Here is an 18,749-nt window from a genome sequence, read left to right as displayed (position 1 = left end):
CGAACCCCCAGCGGGCTCCCTCCTGGGCCCCTTCCCCCAGCGGCCCGGCCTCGAGGTGGCCCCAGGCTCGGGAGACGCGGGCTCGGAGCCCCCCGGGCTGCCGGGAGGAGAAGTGTCCCGTGAGGGAGCCGGTGCGCGGCAGGCGGGGGTTGGCGGGTGCCCCTGAGGGAACCTCGGGCACCTCCCGGCCGCTGCCGCGGTCACAGCGGGGCTCCCGCCGGCCTGGGGGCTGAGCCGCGGTCGCTGCGTCTGTCCCGCAGCGGCAGCTGCGCTGCGAGCGGTGAATAACCAAGGTAAAGCGACCCGGGGCAGCGCAGAGCTCGACTCTGGTAACGTGGGCGTCTGGGAGGGGTGCTTTTGGCCGAATTTCAGGGGAAAAGAGATTCCGGAGCAAACGACTTTTTAACCTCCGTTCCATACAAAAAACCTTAGAAGCTTCTTCTAAGCTTCTAAATCGGAATGTTTTAGCAGTCGTCATCAGAAATAGATAACCTGATGCAAGCTAAAAAGACCTAGGGTATTCCCCTCTTCATGTGTGTTATGGATATCCGACAAATAATGGATGCTCCAAACACAAACTTTTTTTCAATGTCAGGTAAATAAAAGCTGTTAGGAAGGACACCTTTAAAAGCACCAGCTGTGAAATATGAGTGATCTTTCCTAAATCATCCTGATGTTAATGTACAGTCTACACATTTCCACAGAAAATGGAAGCAGCTGGCATTAAGCGATACATTTTTTGTTTTTAAGGCACTGTTCGTGAAGATTTTTACATTTACACAGAGAAAAGATTTGGAGAGATGGGCTAATGGCTGTACCCGGTGCTCATCATCTGCTACATGAAGTGCTAGAGAGCAGACTGCTCAGAAAAAATGGACCTTGTTCAACTCGGATTATTTATTACAACTTTAGACTTCCTAGAATGAACATTATCCTAAGAAGTAATTTCATTAAGCACATTGTCAATTATCAAAATTCTCTGTATCAAGTATTCATTTTATAGAAGAATAGTTATCTATTTTTGTACACTATGAATCTGTTCATCAACCAAAATGGAGTACTTCAGCATTTCAATCACACCTAATTTTTAAAGTCATCTTTTTCTGTATTGTCTCATTGTCCTGCAGCCATATTTAGGCTATGCGTGTCAGTGCAAGGCACAATGCAGGCGGTACAAGCCATCTGAAAAACGGGTGCTTACGCAGCAGTTTCTTCCAGCACACTTCTGGTGGCATGTTGTATTGATTGGAAGGCTCTGCAGTGAATACGGTCATGCCGTATATCGAGAATCCATTTATATATTGCATGCCCTCCACAATCAAAACGTGTGTTAAAGGATGCAGCGTGTGACTCTTATTTTGAAATGCTCAGTGTGCATGCAGTGGCCGACCCAAGATTTTACAATAAATAAAAACATATTCTAGCCCAAAGTGTGGCACAAAAAAAAAAATAAAAAAGGCAATGAAAAGAAGAAAAATAAGCCACAAGCATTCTATTCTCTTGTGTTACACTGGAGTTTTGATGTTTTCCAAGTACTCCAAAATTACTCGGCATTGTTTCTACAGAAATTGGAAATCTGTAGTATTGGATGGCAACTGGTCCACCACTGCACTGCACCTGCTGTTCCTACCGTAAGGTTATCACGTAAAATCCCTATTTCTATTAACAGCATTTGTGCATTGCAGTAAATGCATTTCAGAGCCATGACGTTTAGTTATCGGTGCTAAAGATAGCTGCCACTCAAACATGCAGGACATAGCACACTGGTTTTATTACATAACCATGAATTTGTTTGCAGCTGCGTCCTAACTAGAAAAAACAGATGCTCTAAGATAAAAAAGGATTAAACTGTCTAGGTTACATGCCCAATGTTTTGCTAAATATTTTATATAACATCATCTGGCATATGTTAATTATGTCATTATTACTGTTATAGAAAAAGAGTAGTAATAAATAAGAAACCAATTTTTTCCTTCTGCTTTGAACTTGGAGCAAAATGTTAATACTGAGAGCATCGTGTTAAGTGAAAAGCAAAACAATTACATGAGTAATGTCTGGTATCTTTCAAAGGGTCCTTCTCAGTAGGAGCTGACATCTGAAGGTCCCCGCAGAAGCATGTTCTGTGAATCTCCAGTAAATTGGCTGATGGCAGCTTTTACTGTGCACCAAAGAGTACTTTAACTGGAAAGCCGAATGCTGAATTAATCACAGATAAAAATAGCAAGCTGTTCAGTTTTCTTTGTGAAATCAGAAATATTTCAAAAATTTTCTATGAAGCTGAGTTTTCTCCAGATGAAAGCCAAGAGCTATATAGCCAGCAAAGGGTACTCGTCAGTTCTTTCAGAGAAGTTATTTTAGCAGTTCTTCCTATTGTAATAGAAATAACTGCATTTAGAACTTTAAAATAAGGAGAACTTTTACTACAGAAAAACTGTAATGGAAAATTTTCTTTAAAGGACATGAAAGACATATAAAGAAGTCCTAGAACCTCATCTGGTCTGAAACTACAACACTTCTCTCTTTTCTGCTGTACCCGAGTGTATTAACTCCTTGGACTTAGATGTCTTGTGTATACATAGCTATGTATAATCCATGCATCACATATCACATACAGCTCTGTGGCCTCTAAAAGCATTACATTTAAATGCTTTGTAATAATTAGCATATTCTTTCTCACCACACAGCAGAGAAGTATTATCCCTAGTTTTAAGATTATGAACTGAAAGAATAATGACCTTGAGAATCCATTACAAAATAGAAGAAGCAGTCAAATTTAACACGTTCTTTAGCATCTTAATGTGTGTGGGTTTTTTTTAACTACGCCAAGAAAAACATTCAGATGAATAGGGATGTGTATCTAAAGGAATCTTCTTTCAGTGCACAATACAGTAAATCACTCATAAGAAGCAGTCGTAGAAGTTGAATTGACTTTATTTGAACAGAATACATTAATCTAGAAAACAAGCTAACTTTTTTTTTCTAAACACTGACAAATGCAAGAGACAGCACAGGTATTACTAGAGAAGCAGTAGTTTCATTATGCATTAAACTACTTAAGAGTAACAAAACACATTACAATTTATTAGGACAACCTATGTGTGAGTACCTGTCCTAGCAAGTTCTATCATGCACTCAAGTGAGATATAAACTATCCAGTCTTAAGTTTACTAACATCATATTATGCAAACAATTTCAAGTAAATACTTTTACCTAATTTGAAAAATTTGTCACCTTCCACAGCACCACGTGAAGTTCTGGTGTTAAAATAACATTTAATCCACAGCAATAGCTAAATATTTGAAATACTTATGTAATACACTGTAAACTCTACATAAACACTACATACACCCAATAAATAAATAAATACAAAGAACAGGAAGATCATTTTGATTAGCAAAGAAATGTATCGCCAGAATCATTTTTCTGTTCTTACGGCTTATCCCCAAACCACTCCCAGAGAAGGCACAGATAGTGGTGATTTTTTTTTTTTTTAACACACAAAGCCAGAATCAACACAGTAGGCCTGAGCAGTCAAAGGCTGCTCTATTTCTAGGAAAAACAGGTAAGAAATTTGCAGTAGGTGTCAGAATGTCCCAGGAAGATTCAATTCAACAGAAGATCTCCAGCATCTGCTTACTGTCCTAGGTTCAAATGCAGACAAGAATCAGACATGAGGTTTAGCAGAATGCTACTGAATATTTTGGATATGGGTGTTAGCTAGCGTACAGCTTATTATAAATATTGTAGTTACTTGCATATTCCAAGGCAGTAGAGACTCATCTCACAATCAGCTAATAATAGCACTCAGTAGAGATGGAGCTTTTAAAATTAAAATGGTTATTACTGTTCAAAGATTACACTTGTTAAATATTTGCGAATACTTTTAGTAAACAAAACCTTTCAATATGTAGACCTTTTAAAATGCAATGTAACTACACAACTTATCATGTTTCCTTACACGTAACAGAGTAGAGATGAGAAAATTTAAATCATTCCAATGTTTGATTAATACAGTATCTAAAAAGTTCCCCTTTACCGGGAAATGATATAGTGTTTGGCAAAGAAATACTATTGGCAGTTCTTTAAACAAAGACCTACATGTATTTGTTTTCCCCTTTTCGTTAGAAATAGTATAACTTAAGAAAAAATATTTTAATACATTTATAACCTAAACTATCTAGTAATACTTGTAGTACACCAGTGAGATTACCTTGCATGATTTATATACATTGGTGAACCGTGACTTAAATGCTCTAATGGATTCCTAGAAGACAGAAAGCATTGCTGGAGTCTATCACGTTCTGTTTCAAGTGATCTTTGACAAGGTGGAAAAAGGTCCCTTTCAGCATTGCTACTTTTAGGGCATATTCTGAGCTCTTGTGTAACAGCCATCCCCAGTGATTTAGAAATCTGCAAAAGATGCTGAAATATTGCATTTTTATGGCATCAAAGCACAAGAAGATTGGGCACTAAATTTTCTACATAAAAATTGAGCTTGAGGTATTTATACAGTCCTATAAAGGAGATTGTAATCTCCATGTATAGTGGAGATTAAACCTTTCTCAATGGATGGTGTCTGCAACTATTCAGAACTTGTTACATATCATTCCTATGTTATGATATGGAAGCAAAGATCTAATATTGCACAAGGTACAAAAAAAAGTCTAACCTTTATTAGCTATAAAATTTGAAAACTAACAAAGTACTGAGTATAAAAGACTAAAGCAATTGTCCTGCACTGAGACTTGCAAAATTAACAACAGTGCTGCAGCCTGCTTAGAACCCACATCACTCCACACCGCTGCCCGTACAGAGGTTGCTGAAGTGAGCGCGGTACATCTATGCAAGCTGTAGCACAGACACCTCAAGCCAGATTCCCTCCTCTGTACTCAACACCAAGCCTTACAGCAATGAGCTCAAAAATGGGTTTGTTGAAACTAAGGGTAATTTCTGGCCCTGTTGACAATGTACATTTTATCAGTGAAAACGTCTGGGATAGGTTAAAAATAAGGTATGGATTCACTCACTTTCTTTAAATGGTCATATTAAATCCTATGAACATCGGATATCACGCGCGCATGCACACACCCACAATCAATCCGGGTCAGTCACAGAGGCTGAATCAGCAGTAGCGCAGTTTGAAGAACAGCAGGTAAGGCCTCTCAGTTAAGAACGGGTCAATTGAGTGGGCTTTTCATCTTGCTTTTTACAACTGAAAGGATGTAAAACAATTTTCCCTAACTTGTTTACATTTCCTCTATAAATTCCCAATCATTTTCAGAACTAGCAGAAATCTTTGTCCCTATTCTGAATGCAAAATAATAATCTCAACAAAAGTTATTCTGATTTTTAATTCATGTACATATATTATGATTTCTCAAGTGGTTAACTGGTTAGTTTTCTAGACTGTTGTCAGACAGAAGGGAACTGAATTCTTTGGGGAAGTATCAGCAACACTAAGCTAAATATAAAACATGTATATTTCTTTTCAGGATAAAATGTAAAATAGTCAACGTGGCCTAAAAATTGCACACAATTATTTAACTATTTGTATTTAGACAAGTTAGCTTATCATTTTCCCGTGGCCTTTGTAAAGTGTCTTTCTAGTTTGTGTGACTATAACTAGTGTTATATGATTAATTTTGTAGAAAACACATGCACTCATGAAAGGTTATGCTAAACTGAACACATTTGCTACAGGGCATGTTTAAAATACTACTGCTTGCAAGACCATCAGTTTGACACAGCCTGTTATAGAACAAAATAGGCCAAAATTAAAACTTGGCATGCCAGCACACTTTATTTCAGTATTTGTGAAGTGATCACGAATGATTTTCCAAACTTAGGAGCCCCTTTCACTACTTTAAAAGACCCCCCCACACGCACACACACAAAAGTCTAACAATTCTAACACCATATTTGTTCTTTACCAACTAGCATATACCTTTAATGGTTTAAAGCGATTAACTCCCTCAAGATTGTGCATAACCAGGCATTACTGAGGAAATAAAGACACTCATCACTATTCTTCTTAAATTTTATTCCATAATAAAAAATAGAAGATGAAAGAAAGAGTGTTCAAGAATTAAAGCAATTATTGGTCAATATAAGGAGCGGAAAACTAATTATCTGAATGATGATTAAGGACCTGGTTCAGCAAAAGTAATTCTGGGTCCCACATGGCGTATTTGTAGGCTGCTACAAAACAGAAATCCAGATTATCTTTTACTGAAGCAGGTCCTGTATTATCTACAGGATATTTGATTTCATATTCTATTTATCTTTCTCTTTTTGTTCTTTTTCCTTCTTTTCACGTTCAGCTTTTGCTTCCTCCTCCTCATGTTGTTTTATCAACTGCTCCACCTCCTTCTGCTTCAGAACCCTTATTACTGTCTTTCCGTTCTCTCTGGTCAGTGTTGCAATTTCAACTGAAACATATGGAACAGACAGCGGCATTACATTTTGTCCTTTTGAAAGAGCAATCATTAGACGGGTTAAGATTTGTTACAACTGGCAGCAAAGCAGGAGGTTCTTGTCCTGCCTCCCCCTAATCAACAAAGCCTGGATGCCGAGCCAGATGGCAGCAGTCCTCTTCCGCAGCAGCACACCCAATACCTCTCCAGTGATTCTTCCACCAGACACGTAGCCACTTCTGCTACTGCATCCATGTGGCCTAGTTACAGTCCCTAAACTGTGGTCTAGCCCCTGGAGCTGACCACAGTGGATCATCCTCAACCAAGTCATAGGTAGGTCTCTCAGCAAAGTTAACAAGGATTGCTGCTACATTGTCAAAGATTTTTTACGTGAGCAATAAAAATCCAGTAAGCCGTACGTGGAATATAGGAATTCACAACTTTTTTTTTTTTTTTTTAAAGGAAAGAGTGTTATCTCATATTGGAGAACTGCTTACCTTTCTCTGCAGAGAGTTTGCTAACATCCATGGTCTTGTTTAGAACCTTAATGGCTAACGCAAGCGCAGTCTTTAAGGTCATTTCCCCTTCTTTGTAGTCTTGTTTTAGCATTGACACAGCCGCCTATAAATTCCACAGAAATTAAAGTGGTATCACTGGGCAATCAACCAAAAAGTTTTTTGCCAGATAATATCAAAACATAAGTAATTGTGTTTGTACAGTTATCCATTTCTGCTCTGTACTCATAATCAACAATTCAGTTTAATTAGTACAATGCAATTTATGTGCTTTTGTTTTCATTACTTTTTCATTACTTTTGGGGAGGGGAAAAACACAGAACTTCAAACACAGAACTTACAGCACTATTATTCCCAATGCATGTGGCTTTCCATCCTCCATAATTTCCACTAGGATCACTTTGATACAGCTGAAATCCATAATGCTTATCCCAGCCAATGTACAGCAATGAAACACCAAAAGGACGTTTTCCTGTTGGAAAGAAGGCCATTAGTAACCTAAATTTAGTAACAAGATTGGTCACAATTATTTTCTTTGATTTCCTTTTTCAAACCCTTTCCTGTGAACTAGGATTTAACAGACTGTTCTGCACTTCTGTTACTTGAGATAAGCACTACAGCATTATTTCTTCCTAAGTGAAGGGGGGGAGGGGATAGCAGAGGTTTATTTCATTTAACCCCAATAAGCAGCTCATCTCCATCTCCACAAATTGGAATTTATCATCTCTGAACTTTAACTCAAAATTCAGCATTTAAAGTACGTAGCTTAGTTGTTAAAGCATTTAACTTATAAGAGTCAAAAGGCAAATACATTAAAGGTCATTCTTCCACACTTCATATAAATAACACACCAGAACAGTCAGTTCACATTCTAAGGAACACTCCTTACAGTGCCATTTTCTAACATGTTCCTCAATATACCAAAATACTTTTTTTTATTAAAGTTTTACAATATTAATACCCTGCTACATGTAGCAGAAAAAAACACATTTGCTATTCATTACAATGGAGAGACCAAAACTTTTAAAAGGCTACACAGCGAACAATTTTCTGTTGGTCTTTTGGAAGGCGTTCACTAAACTCAAGAGCACTCAAAGCACTGGGCCTGAACCTCAGCCATCAGTTTCTCAGTGACTAAAAAGCAGCATCTTCAATAGCAAATCAAGTTTGTTACTAATTATGACTGCCTGTTCCCCTCCTAAATTTGGCTACAGTTCTTCTCACTTTAACTTGTTACAGAAGAATTCAGTAGAACTGTCCAAAGACTCAGTTGCTTCAAATTACATAACAGAATCTTTCTTTAGACATTTAAAAGCACTATGGTTCCTCACACCTCCTTACCTCCAAACTGGGTATAGGCCTGCTTGATATCACACAGCGCGGTTACCAGCTGCTCACAAGGAATGGGCTCCTGATACTGTAACAAATACCTAGTATCAAAGACAAAAGAGTTCTCAAAAATTTTGTTGACAGTATCCTGGTACATTTAACAAAAGAGCAAGCTCCTAAGTTAAAGCCTCTCCGATCTAGCTGTTCTATTTCAAACAATCTGAGTGCGTGTTCATTTTGCTTTAATACAATAGACAGAACTGAACCTGGCATCGCAGGCAAGTAAAAACTGTCGGCAAACCTACCTCTGGGCAATCAGTCTCAGTTCATTTGTCAGAACGTTGGCATCGGAAGTTATTCCTGCAACACTGCAAGCCATATCCCTGCAAGAGAAGCACACGAATGAACTGGATTCCTATCAGTCTCCAAGAAATACCCATCTTCACGTAGTAGTTCAAGCAGATTACCTGCTGTTGGGCTTCTCTGATCAAAACTACACAGCTGCCACATGCGACAGATTGCTGAGCTCCTGCATTTAGAGTACGTTGAAAGTATAACTGTTTTGGCAGGAGCAGAGGTGGACAGCAGAAAGCAAGCAGGTCAGCTACTCATACGGTTCTGAGGACTATGCCAAAGATGATCAACGATGTTGACAAGATCCTAAGGATTTTCACAAGAGCCACTAGCTACATGAAAGTATCTATTCTGGGCACCACCTGACACAGACAGCATGCCAAAATACTAAAGGAGCCATACAGCTTCTCTGACAGCCTTCAGCGAGATTGACCAATCACACATTGCATTCATATAAATGTGAATTAGAGATATTGATGATTACAAAAATCATCATTAACTGCTTTAGCTGAAAATTAATCTTCATTTTTCAGCAACATATAGTTTGCATCCTTGACTGTTTCTTAATCGAACACCTTTTATCTAATTCTTAATTGTTTTAATTTTTTTTGCCAAATCTGATACTGCTGTAGAATTTTCACCACCAGACAATAATCCACATTCTTCTTAGCAAAATTAAGAACTTTTCAGAAGACAGAAGAGCCGGCCTAGGCAACCACTCCACTGCACTTACTGTACCACCTCCTCAGAAATCCAGTACTTCCTACAGTTCCATCTGCTTTCAAAATAATTCAGAATGGGAAACGACAGATGAAAACCTGTTTGTGTTTCATATGCACCTTACAATAAGGCTGAAGCTCCACAACAGGTTTAACTTTTATAGAGCTAAAAGGTCACGATAGTGACATACATCATCTCTGCTACAGCTGCGGCAAAGAAAGCTAAGGTGTGTTTTACCTGATTTGTCTTACTATCTTTGAATAACACAAGGGGAAAAAAGACTTAAAAGAGGATGCTGAGCTGACGCAGCACAGTCATTTGTGGATTATCTATTACCCATCCACCCCTTGGTATTTTGTAACCTGAGAACTCCCAGTTTAAGAGTGATGTAACAACATTATGGTGTATGGGTAAGTAACAAGAAACAGGCTATTCCACCTGGAAAATTCTCTTTAGAGATAAAAACACGATGCTTCTTTAGAACAATCGCTGAAGGCAATAACGACAAAGTAGTCATACGCACCTGTAGCACTGAACAAAACAAATACAAACATTTCAAATAAATCCAGGCTCAATGCTAAAATGTCTGAATAGTTAGTGGTAACATCAGTGAACATCTGGTCATCATTTCAACTTACTCATTAAGTTTGTATATTTTCTCTGAAAAAAAAACTTCATCAAGAAGCTTGTGAATGTTGCGTCTCTCTGCAGCTAGCAGAACGCCATCGTTTGCTAGAATCCCCAAGCAAGTACCCGCATGTCCGATTGCTTCCATCGCATACTCGACCTGATACAATCGACCTAGGAAACAATTTAAATTATAACAGCCATAAAGTAGCACTAAATGAGACCAAATATGCAAAAAAGTGACTTAAATTTGCAAGACTATGACAGATGCTTGGTGTGCAACTTAGGATTAGTTCTTCAGTCTATCACCAGTCACTAGCAGATTAATTTTTTTAAAATACAGGAAGGAGTCAGAAAAGAGAAATCCACAAATCTGATAAGGCAATCTTGGGCAGAGTCAGTGTGGAAAAAAAAATTTACTAAGCAGAAAAAAATAAAGAACTCTGAAACAGTAGAACAAGACAAAATGAGTTTTAACTGAAAAAAAAAATACCAGATTTCGTATCAATCACTTCTACAATACATGGAAAAAAATGATTTGCAAGTGCTTGCTTCAGCACGTACATGAATAATAGGGAGATACGATCAGACCAGCAGGATGCTATGCGTGTTCTAGGGGCTAGGGGGCAAAGCTGTAACAAAACCCATCCACGCTCAAACAAAAGATGAACAGTAAAGATTTATTTGAATTATTTAAAAAATGCAACAGTGGAATTTGGTGGAAACGTACGCACATTACTGCTTGAATTAGAACAGAAAAGAATTTAAAGCCTCCACTTTTGACCTCTGGAGTCCGTACAGAATCGGGCACTACTCCGGGCAGGTAAATACGATTTCTGCAACTCACGTGTGGGCGGAAACGCGCTGCGAGCAGCGACCGGCCTTTGGGGAAACGACGCTTATCTGTGTGATGCTTGGTTCTGAAAAGCGGGTTAAAACATTCAGAGCTTATTGGACAACGCGGGGTTAAAGAGTACCTTCTGGAGAGAATATGGTAGTTCGGGAGTCGTATCTTCGAGACTGCAAAAAGCAACAACAGCCCGTCACCCACCCGCTTGGCCAGGCCGCGCCGAGGGGACGCGGCGCCGCGCGGGGCCCGCCGGGCCGCCACTCACCATGGTGCCGGCGCGGCGCTGCGGGCAGGCGGCGAGCGGGCCTGCAAGGCAAACGGCAAGGCGCGGGAGCGTCACCCCGAGGCGGGACAGCGGCACCCGGCCCAGCCCCTGTCCCTGTCCCTGTCCCAGCCCCGATCCCGGTCCCGGCCCCGGTCCCTTTCCCGGCCCGCCGCGCCCTGCCCTCCCCTCCCGCCCGCAGTGCGGAGTCATCGCCGCCGCCCCGCCGGAGGACGAAGGCCCCGCGGTCTCCCCGCCCGGCGCAGGGCCCGCCCCGCAGGGCCGCCCCGTCACGGCGCCCCCCGCACTCACTGCGGGCCGACCGGGCGGGCCCGGGGGGGTGGCGGGGCCCTGCCGGCGGGGAAGGCCCGGGCACGACGGCCGCTCCCGCACCTTCACCGCTGCGTCGGAAATGGCCGCCGCGCATGCGCGGTGCCGCCGCCCGCCCGAGGGCGGGGCTCGCGCGTGCCCGCCCCGAGGGGCCGTAACGGCCGCCCGCGCACCGCCTGACGGCCCCCGCCCCCAGCGCGGCCCCCGCCGTCAGCTCGCGGCTCCGCCAGCGGCCGCGCACCTTCATTGCGGGGCCGGGGGCGCCGTGCGGGGGCGTAAAGGCAGCCCCCGCCTCAGTCGGCGGCCCCGCGGGGCCCGTAGGCGCGGGCAGTGTCAAACCAGAGCTGCTCCACGGCGGCCTGCCCCGCCTCGGCCATCCGCGTGAGGTGCCTCCAGCCGGTGCGCGCCGTGACCAGCAGGTAGTCCCGGTTCTCCGGGTAGGCCAGGGCCGTGTGGGCCGCGATGACGAGGGACTGCGCGAACCTGCCGCACACCAGGAGGAAGAGGGCGCCCCGCTCCTCCTCCGTCAGCGGCAGGACGCGCTCAAAGCCGGCCAGGACGTGGCCCCCGACCCGCAGCGGGTCCGCGCTCTCGATCATCATGTACATGATGGCTATCGCCACCTCAAACACGTAGTAGCCGTAGCTCATGTCACTAAAGTCCAGGATGCCGGACACTCTGTACTGAGGAGCCCCCAAGGAAGGAGAGGTGGAGTCCACCAGAATATTATGGTCATTGAGATCTCCGTGATTGATACCTAAACACAGAAGAAACAAATAGTATTAAATAATTATTAATCAGCAGATTTTTTTTTTCCGGTTTCTCAAAGCAACAGCTATTAAAAGATGCACAGAGGCTGCAATTAACACTCAGCTACAAAACCAGACTAGTTTGCCCCTGCATCAAATGCTGCCTTTAACAGCCTTGCTGCTCCCTAGAAAATACGAGGGTCCTAGAAATTCCACTAACTGGTGGCCAGACAGCAAGTGAGAGGTACAAGATCTGATTCTGCTCTGGTAACACCTGTGATATGCTAGAATAGCAGAGTTTTCAAATCAACAAATTGTCAAGTTATCACAATATCATTGTGAGTTGAATTTAAAAAAATATTAAATATTTATTTAGACCTTTATGAAAGGAGGTAGTGTACTCCATATATTCTTAAGCTGATGAAACAGCATGAAAGTCATCACCTTAACTGGAAACAACCTCAGCAGAAAGGTGAAGAACTGAACCTGACTTTACCAGTACTGCACAGCACGTTCCCCCAGCAAGTTCTGCACTGCCAGCAGCAGCAGTGCAGAATTCAGCACATTATTTCCATGTGTGCTATGGATAAAGGAGGCTTCGTTTGCCTTTTTTTTCCTTTCCCATGAACCCAATCTCCTGTAAGAAACCTGTGTCTCAGTTCAACACAATTTGTTGAGAATAAAATACTCACAGGCTCGAAAACTGCTTAGTTTGGGTATGATTTTCTCTTTAAATTGCTCAATAACTTGTTCCACAACTTCGCGATATTGGTTCTGGCCCAGGGCATAAATGTACCGATCTAGAAGAGGGACGTTTGCCAGGTTCCAAATGAACTGGCCTCGATGCAGACTTTTTACTGATGGATGATGGAATTTCTTTTAAAAAGCACAAGAGAAAATAGGCCATAATTAAAAACCTGTTCCTGTGATTAAATGCCTTGATTCAAAGCCCCTTTAACAGGTTCCAAACAAGACTCGCTGAAAAGCACACCATTGACCATTTATATCAACCAGCAAAAGAATAATCTGAAAGATTATTTCAGGCAAGCATCTTAATATCTACACAAAACATGATTATTTTTTCCCCCTATTCTTTAGGTACAGAAGTTATCTTAAGTCCTTTGCCGCTGAACTAATTTAAAATTGATGCTTTCCGCAATGTTTCTGCAAGTGATACTGACTTTCTAGCAGTTCTGAGGCCTTGCCAAGGCTGGAGCCACACACAGGCAGAGCTTGGATTGAGCAGCTGAGCTGGCACTACAAAAAGCTGCCGAAGCGTTAGAAACAGAAACCGCGCCAGCGTGTCAGAAACAGTTACACAGACGCACTCTGTGCACTTAAAGGTGGCAGCTTCTGGGGTTGAGCCTTAGAATCCACTGGCACATGATAAATCCCAAAGACAGAAGTACTTTACAGAGCTGCTGGACAATTTTATTCTTATGAAAACATCTACAGGATCCAAACGTCCCAGCAGTACACAAAGACCCCAGCGAACTGACCCACATGCAGTAGGCTATGCGCATCTCACTTTACTTGTTTGGAAAGGAAGTTCAGCCAAATCAGCTGTGTATGACTTTGCCTTCATGCATCCAGGTATCCTAAATATTTTAAACAAACAGGATCTCTCTCTCTCTCACTAGAAGTAAAAAAGGTGGTTTGGAAAGTGACGTTTTGGGAGGAAAAGCATCTCTCTCACTGTACACCACTCTTATCCTTGAACCCTCTAACGCTCATTAAGGTGACCTGCGAGCCAGATTCTGCCACTGCACAGGGCACATATAAACACTTCCCGTTACAGCTGCTGCCTTCCTCTTAAAAAGAAATTAACGCTTAGAATTAAGGCTATTACTTAAAGATAGCTAAATGATAGTTAAAACTAGAATCATATGAAAATTTATGGAGCAATACCAAGCCTAAAACACAAATCACCACAGAGGGTCCCTAACGCTATAGAAAGCACCACCCTGGTGCTTTCTGGTGCCATCTGGTGAGCAACCACTGCAATTTCCCCAGCACAAGTCAGGTATTCCAGCAAACTGTGAGATACCAGATGCATGAAAGGTAATAAAAAGGCAGAGATCTTAATCTCATGAGCCCTCATCACTGTGAAGCCATTAACAGCCACTTCTTTCCACTTAGAAAATGAGAGACGCATCCAGGCAAAAGAAGACACCAACAAGAGAAGGTGGAATTATTATTTTGTGCACAAAACAAAGCATGGCACATTCCTTTGCTATCAAACTGACCAAGCAATTAACTGGATAGAAAAGGCTGTACGTTCTGATCTGTCATCAAAACCTAGAGTATCTTAGGTATTACTTTTGGTATCAGTGATATCTGGGAGTTTTGACATTAACAATTGCAATTTTCTTTCTTTTAAATGACAAAACTTGGTAAATAATAATTCTTATGTTACGGGCATGAAGAGCATTTCCCTTCAAAATTTGCACTCACATCTACTGTTTCCTACTGGGCAGGAGAAGTCACAGACATTTTTTGAGACTAGCTCGTCTATATAAAAAATTTTAATCATAAGAGCAAGAGCAGACTATTAAAAGCCAACAGTAAATTATCTTTCCCAATGGAAAAATGCTGTTGTAACTTAGGAATGCGGTTGGTAAAGCTAGCAATTCACATTTCATAATTGTCTGAAGCCGGTAGCCAGAACATGAGAAGGAAAGGTTAATGAAAGGCAATAAATAATTCAAGAGTTCTTTTATGTATCAAACAATCACTGGATGATTTATCAGCTTTATTATTCTGCATAGTTACCGAGTAAAGAAAGAACTTACTATGCATTAAGATTGACTGGAAGCAGAGGAACTGAGAGAAGTGTCCCAAATCTCTCTTCACTAGCACAAGTGGCATTATAAAAAAGGAACCAACTGCTACCACTGCAATAACTGGCCACAGTTCTAATGGCCAGCAGAAAGAGAGCAAGTCAAAATGAATTCAAATTAAAAGATTACCCAGTTGTGCTTGACATATGCATTTTACAAAAATGCTTCAAAACAAGCTGTACATGCTTTAGTTCAGGCAGCCTAGGATTCAGTCTCCTTATTTGCCAGACTTGAAATACCTGACAGGTGAATTTTGAATAAATAAAAATAAAACCTTACGTCCCTGTTCAAGGTACAAAAATGCATTGCAAAAGGATCACCAAGACTCTGTCATAAGCACTGGCTGGTCGTGTTACCTGGGGAAATGCTTTAGTAACAGCCAGCTTCCCCAGTTAGAGCATGGGGGCTGGCACCTGGAAGTTGAATGCAAGTCTGCATTCACCAACTTCAATTTTACAGGTCAGGAAAGTTGACAGCAAACACAAGAAGAAACAGATAGGAAAAAATCAATTGAAAATGAAGTTTGTCAAGCCAGAGCAACAAAAACTCACCTCTGAGAGAGCTTTATCCAAACTGGCAGCTAGCTTACCAATCTCATAGAAAATCTGGGGATTTGTAGCAAGTTTTGCAGCAACTTTTGCTACTGGTGTACCTGGCAGGTAAGTCAGTAGTCTGACCATGTACTTCTTGTTGTCAGGTCCACTACCTAACAAGCAAACAGAAATACACTCACTTCAATACATGCTATTGAGTGTTAGTTAACACAAGAGGCAAAATGGCTTCTCCTGGAGCAGAAGTCAGATGTAGCTGAAAAAACAGATTTCGTTCAAAGATCTTGCGCCATACCTCAAGCCCACACCTACAGACACTTGCAGCACTGCACAAACCTTATCAGTAGTGCTGCTCTTACTCTGGTCAAGGTTCTCCAGTGTCTCTATATGTTTTTCTATATTTACCACTCTGAATTAAACAGGCAGCTTGACCCCGATGTTCTCACCATGATATTCCTGCACCCCAAAGTAGATATTTCATCAGGGAAGTTCTTGTTCAAAAGCTACAGGTGAGGTGCAAGACGGATCAGGATCTACAGGCTTGAGAAAGTACCAGACCACTACTGCAGGCACAGGAACCCCTACAGGTGGAAGCTGAGCACGGAGTGCCTGGTGAAAACCACAGGCTCTCTTGCAACTTGCTCTGGCTCGCTCACGTATGAGCAAGTAATCATCCAAGATTACTCCACATTCGCATCAGTGCAACAGAGCAGAATGCGGGCTGACTATCACTGATCCAAACCCTCTGTTGTGTTGCAACAAGCGCATCACAGAGAAAGTTACCACTGAGTTAAGGGTGATAGTAGGGCAGTGAAGGTCCTTGCAATTGCTCACCTCTTGGCTCCAGAGACATGATGTTACCATCTTTTGTAAGGTAAGGTGTAGCTGAAGGAAAGCCTTCAGCACTGAGAAATACCATGGCCTGTGTCTGTGCTTCAATGAGATCAGGCTCCTGGCTGTCTTCCGAATTGGTGATTTTGAGGACATATTCATCTGCACCTTCAGCCTCACCTTTGCTTCTTGAGACACGCACATGGAAATTCTGATCATCATAGCTGGGGAGAGGCCTGATCCAGGACACCTTTAATCCAAACACCCTGTCAACCAATTCTGTCGCTTCCTTTTCACCAAATGTTGGTTTGCTCAATGTCTGTGGTTGGCAGTCGCTTCCAGAAGACATCGTGTCTCTAGGAAAAAAAAAGAGATGCTGGAACACACAATCTGTATTCTGACATCGGAAGCAGTGGTTAATGCAACAAACTGCGTTCAGATATGGGAGAAGAGTGTGTTAAACAAGGAAAAAAACCTAACACGCTAAGCAAGTCCACGTTTCTTATATCACAGCTCCTTGCCAACTGCTTTACCTGTTGCCCCCAGAAGTAAGCCTTCTAAGTGAGCTGCACCCAATCTGTTCTCAACAAGCGGACGGAACAAAATTATTAACGATCAGCACTTTTATCAGCTGCTTTCCAGTAACAGCCTAACCCGGCACACTGCTAACCAGGCGTGATTTCCTAAGGAACGGAGTTACTGATTTCCTAACCAGAAAGCTCTCAATTCACAGCCGCAAAAGGTAAGAAAGACTTTTGTGGATACTTCGCGTCAGAGCAGGCCTGCTCGCTCAGCCCAGCCACGACCAGCTCCAGCGCCCAGGGGCGCAGAACAGACCGCGGATGCCGGCTGCGTCTCACCCGCTCCAGCCGCAGCTCTCGGCGCCTGCCCGGCTGCTGGCAGCGCCGAGCCTCAGCCTCCGCTCCGCGAAGCGAGCAGACGGCGGGGGGCTCTGCCCGGACCTCTGGCCTGCCCCGGCAGCCCTGGGAGCGGCAGGACCAGGAGGGCGGCCGAGCGCCGCAGACCCGGCCCCTGGCGGCACTCCCGCTCCCCTCCCCGCGGGGCCGCCCGCAGCCGCGCCAGCGCCCCCGGGCAGCGCGGCCCGGCCGGGCAGGGAGGCGCCGCCGACCCCGCGCCTGCGCCCGAGCCGCCGGGCGTGGGCCGCGCCTCACGGGCTGCGGGGCGGGGGAGGCCCCGCGGGCCCCTCGCACGGCGAGGCGGGCCTCAGGCCGCACCGCTGCTGCACAACAGGTCGCGGCTGAGCCCTCAGCGAGGACGGGTCCGAGGCACTAGGCCGTACGCCGCTCGGCTCCTGGGGTTGCTCTCTGGCAGCATAGAAATCTGCAGCTTCCTGTCAGAAACTGCAAACGTTGTCCAAACGTTCCCCTGCTAGCCCCAGAAACAGGTCTACGTTTGTGTTTAAATCATTTTAGGAGTATACAAGATTTGGAAAACTCTTGTTTTGACCTATAATCATTTACCTAAAACAAACTTGATGCATCAGCCAACTCTGTCCTTTGGACTGTACCAGAATTCAGGCTGGCAACACTTGAGTGGTCTCAGAATTTTAAGACTTTGTTCCTGCTGACAAAGCTCACTTTCCCCACACATACACGTCTTCAGTATAGAATCCTCTTCTGAAATCCCTCATGACAAAAATGGAGTAATCCACAACAGTTGAGGTTCAACAATCACAGCACAGGGAATCTGAGGAAAAACTGGATTTAGAAAGGCCAACATCCTAACGTTTTTAAGTAGATCAATTTAAAAAGCCTGTCTCAATAGTTCAACGTTATGAATAACATTAAATAAAATTGAGAATATTTTAATGCAGTTGGGAATTCAGATGACAGAAACTTCTTCCAAGTAACAAAGACAAGGTCCTTTCTTTTTTTCCCCCACCCCATTTTAGAGCAAATATTTCTACACAAAGGGATTGACCAACCCCTTCTTTAAACCCACCTCATTTTCCTTCCCCTTTCCTCCCAGCCCCATGAAATCACAAATGAGCTTTTCAAAAATAGAGGTGCTCTAGAAAAGACTGAAGGGTCTCTCTCAATTTCTGAGACAGAAGGTTTAGCTCACTGACGGGAAACTGAGAGATAACAGGAAAGCATTCTTGCTATGCTTGTGACTAAGGTGCCTATCAGGTTACTAAAAAATCAGAAGGTACTCGCTCTCTCTGTAAACAGTAACTACAACGCATTTTACAGTTAGTCCTGCCTTAGTTTCCAGACAGCAGGGCCAACATTTAAGACAGTTATGCACGCTTCTTGCCTGCCTGGTACTCTGGTGGAAAGCATGCTGCATTCCTAAGGCAACCCCCAGGGCTAAAGCTGTACTTCAGCCTCTCCTACCATTATCTGTAAGAAAAATAA

The 18,749-nt window shown here is 43.0% G+C and overlaps 2 protein-coding genes and 1 long non-coding RNA gene across 9 annotated transcripts; 1 reads left to right on the top strand and 2 right to left on the bottom strand.

Moving 5' to 3' along the window:
* Positions 1 to 139: 139 nt before the first annotated feature.
* LOC308176123 lies at positions 140 to 3,492 on the top strand. The gene is made up of 2 exons (XR_013938088.1): positions 140 to 293; positions 751 to 3,492. It is a non-coding gene; the product is annotated as an uncharacterized lncRNA (long non-coding RNA).
* Positions 3,493 to 6,023: 2,531 nt separating this feature from the next.
* Positions 6,024 to 11,634, bottom strand: PSMA4 (proteasome 20S subunit alpha 4). Of its 5 annotated transcripts, none has more exons than XM_080551389.1 (9): positions 11,365 to 11,634; positions 11,074 to 11,114; positions 10,936 to 10,978; positions 9,970 to 10,132; positions 8,563 to 8,640; positions 8,270 to 8,358; positions 7,270 to 7,400; positions 6,911 to 7,034; positions 6,024 to 6,428 (listed from the first exon to the last, which is right to left on the bottom strand). In XM_080551389.1, the coding sequence occupies exons 1-9, from the start codon at positions 11,495 to 11,497 to the stop codon at positions 6,274 to 6,276; spliced, it is 957 nt and encodes a 318-aa protein (XP_080407515.1). In that variant the 5' UTR covers positions 11,498 to 11,634; the 3' UTR covers positions 6,024 to 6,273. The 5 variants fall into 5 exon arrangements, with proteins under 5 accessions (XP_080407515.1, XP_080407516.1, XP_080407517.1 ...); XM_080551390.1 differs by having other exon boundaries at positions 11,383 to 11,634; XM_080551391.1 differs by having other exon boundaries at positions 11,464 to 11,634.
* A 59-nt stretch (positions 11,635 to 11,693) lies between these two features.
* HYKK (hydroxylysine kinase) lies at positions 11,694 to 18,380 on the bottom strand (the record flags this gene model as incomplete). 3 transcript variants are annotated; one of them, XM_080551381.1, is made up of 5 exons in its annotated part: positions 17,607 to 18,380; positions 16,375 to 16,727; positions 15,541 to 15,695; positions 12,842 to 13,025; positions 11,694 to 12,157 (listed from the first exon to the last, which is right to left on the bottom strand). In XM_080551381.1, exons 2-5 carry the CDS (start codon positions 16,718 to 16,720, stop codon positions 11,694 to 11,696), a joined length of 1,149 nt encoding a protein of 382 aa, XP_080407507.1. In that variant the 5' UTR covers positions 16,721 to 16,727; positions 17,607 to 18,380. The 3 variants fall into 3 exon arrangements, with proteins under 3 accessions (XP_080407507.1, XP_080407505.1, XP_080407506.1); XM_080551379.1 differs by lacking the exon at positions 17,607 to 18,380 and adding an exon at positions 17,232 to 17,511; XM_080551380.1 differs by lacking the exon at positions 17,607 to 18,380 and adding an exon at positions 16,905 to 17,211.
* Between the last annotated feature and the right edge of the window lie 369 nt (positions 18,381 to 18,749).

This window comes from Anser brachyrhynchus (assembly GCF_964034855.1).
Source record: "Anser brachyrhynchus genome assembly, chromosome: 11".
NCBI classification, from domain to species: domain Eukaryota; kingdom Metazoa; phylum Chordata; class Aves; order Anseriformes; family Anatidae; genus Anser; species Anser brachyrhynchus.
Note: the sequence above shows the minus strand (reverse complement) of the source record. Positions and strands in the feature narration are given on the sequence as shown.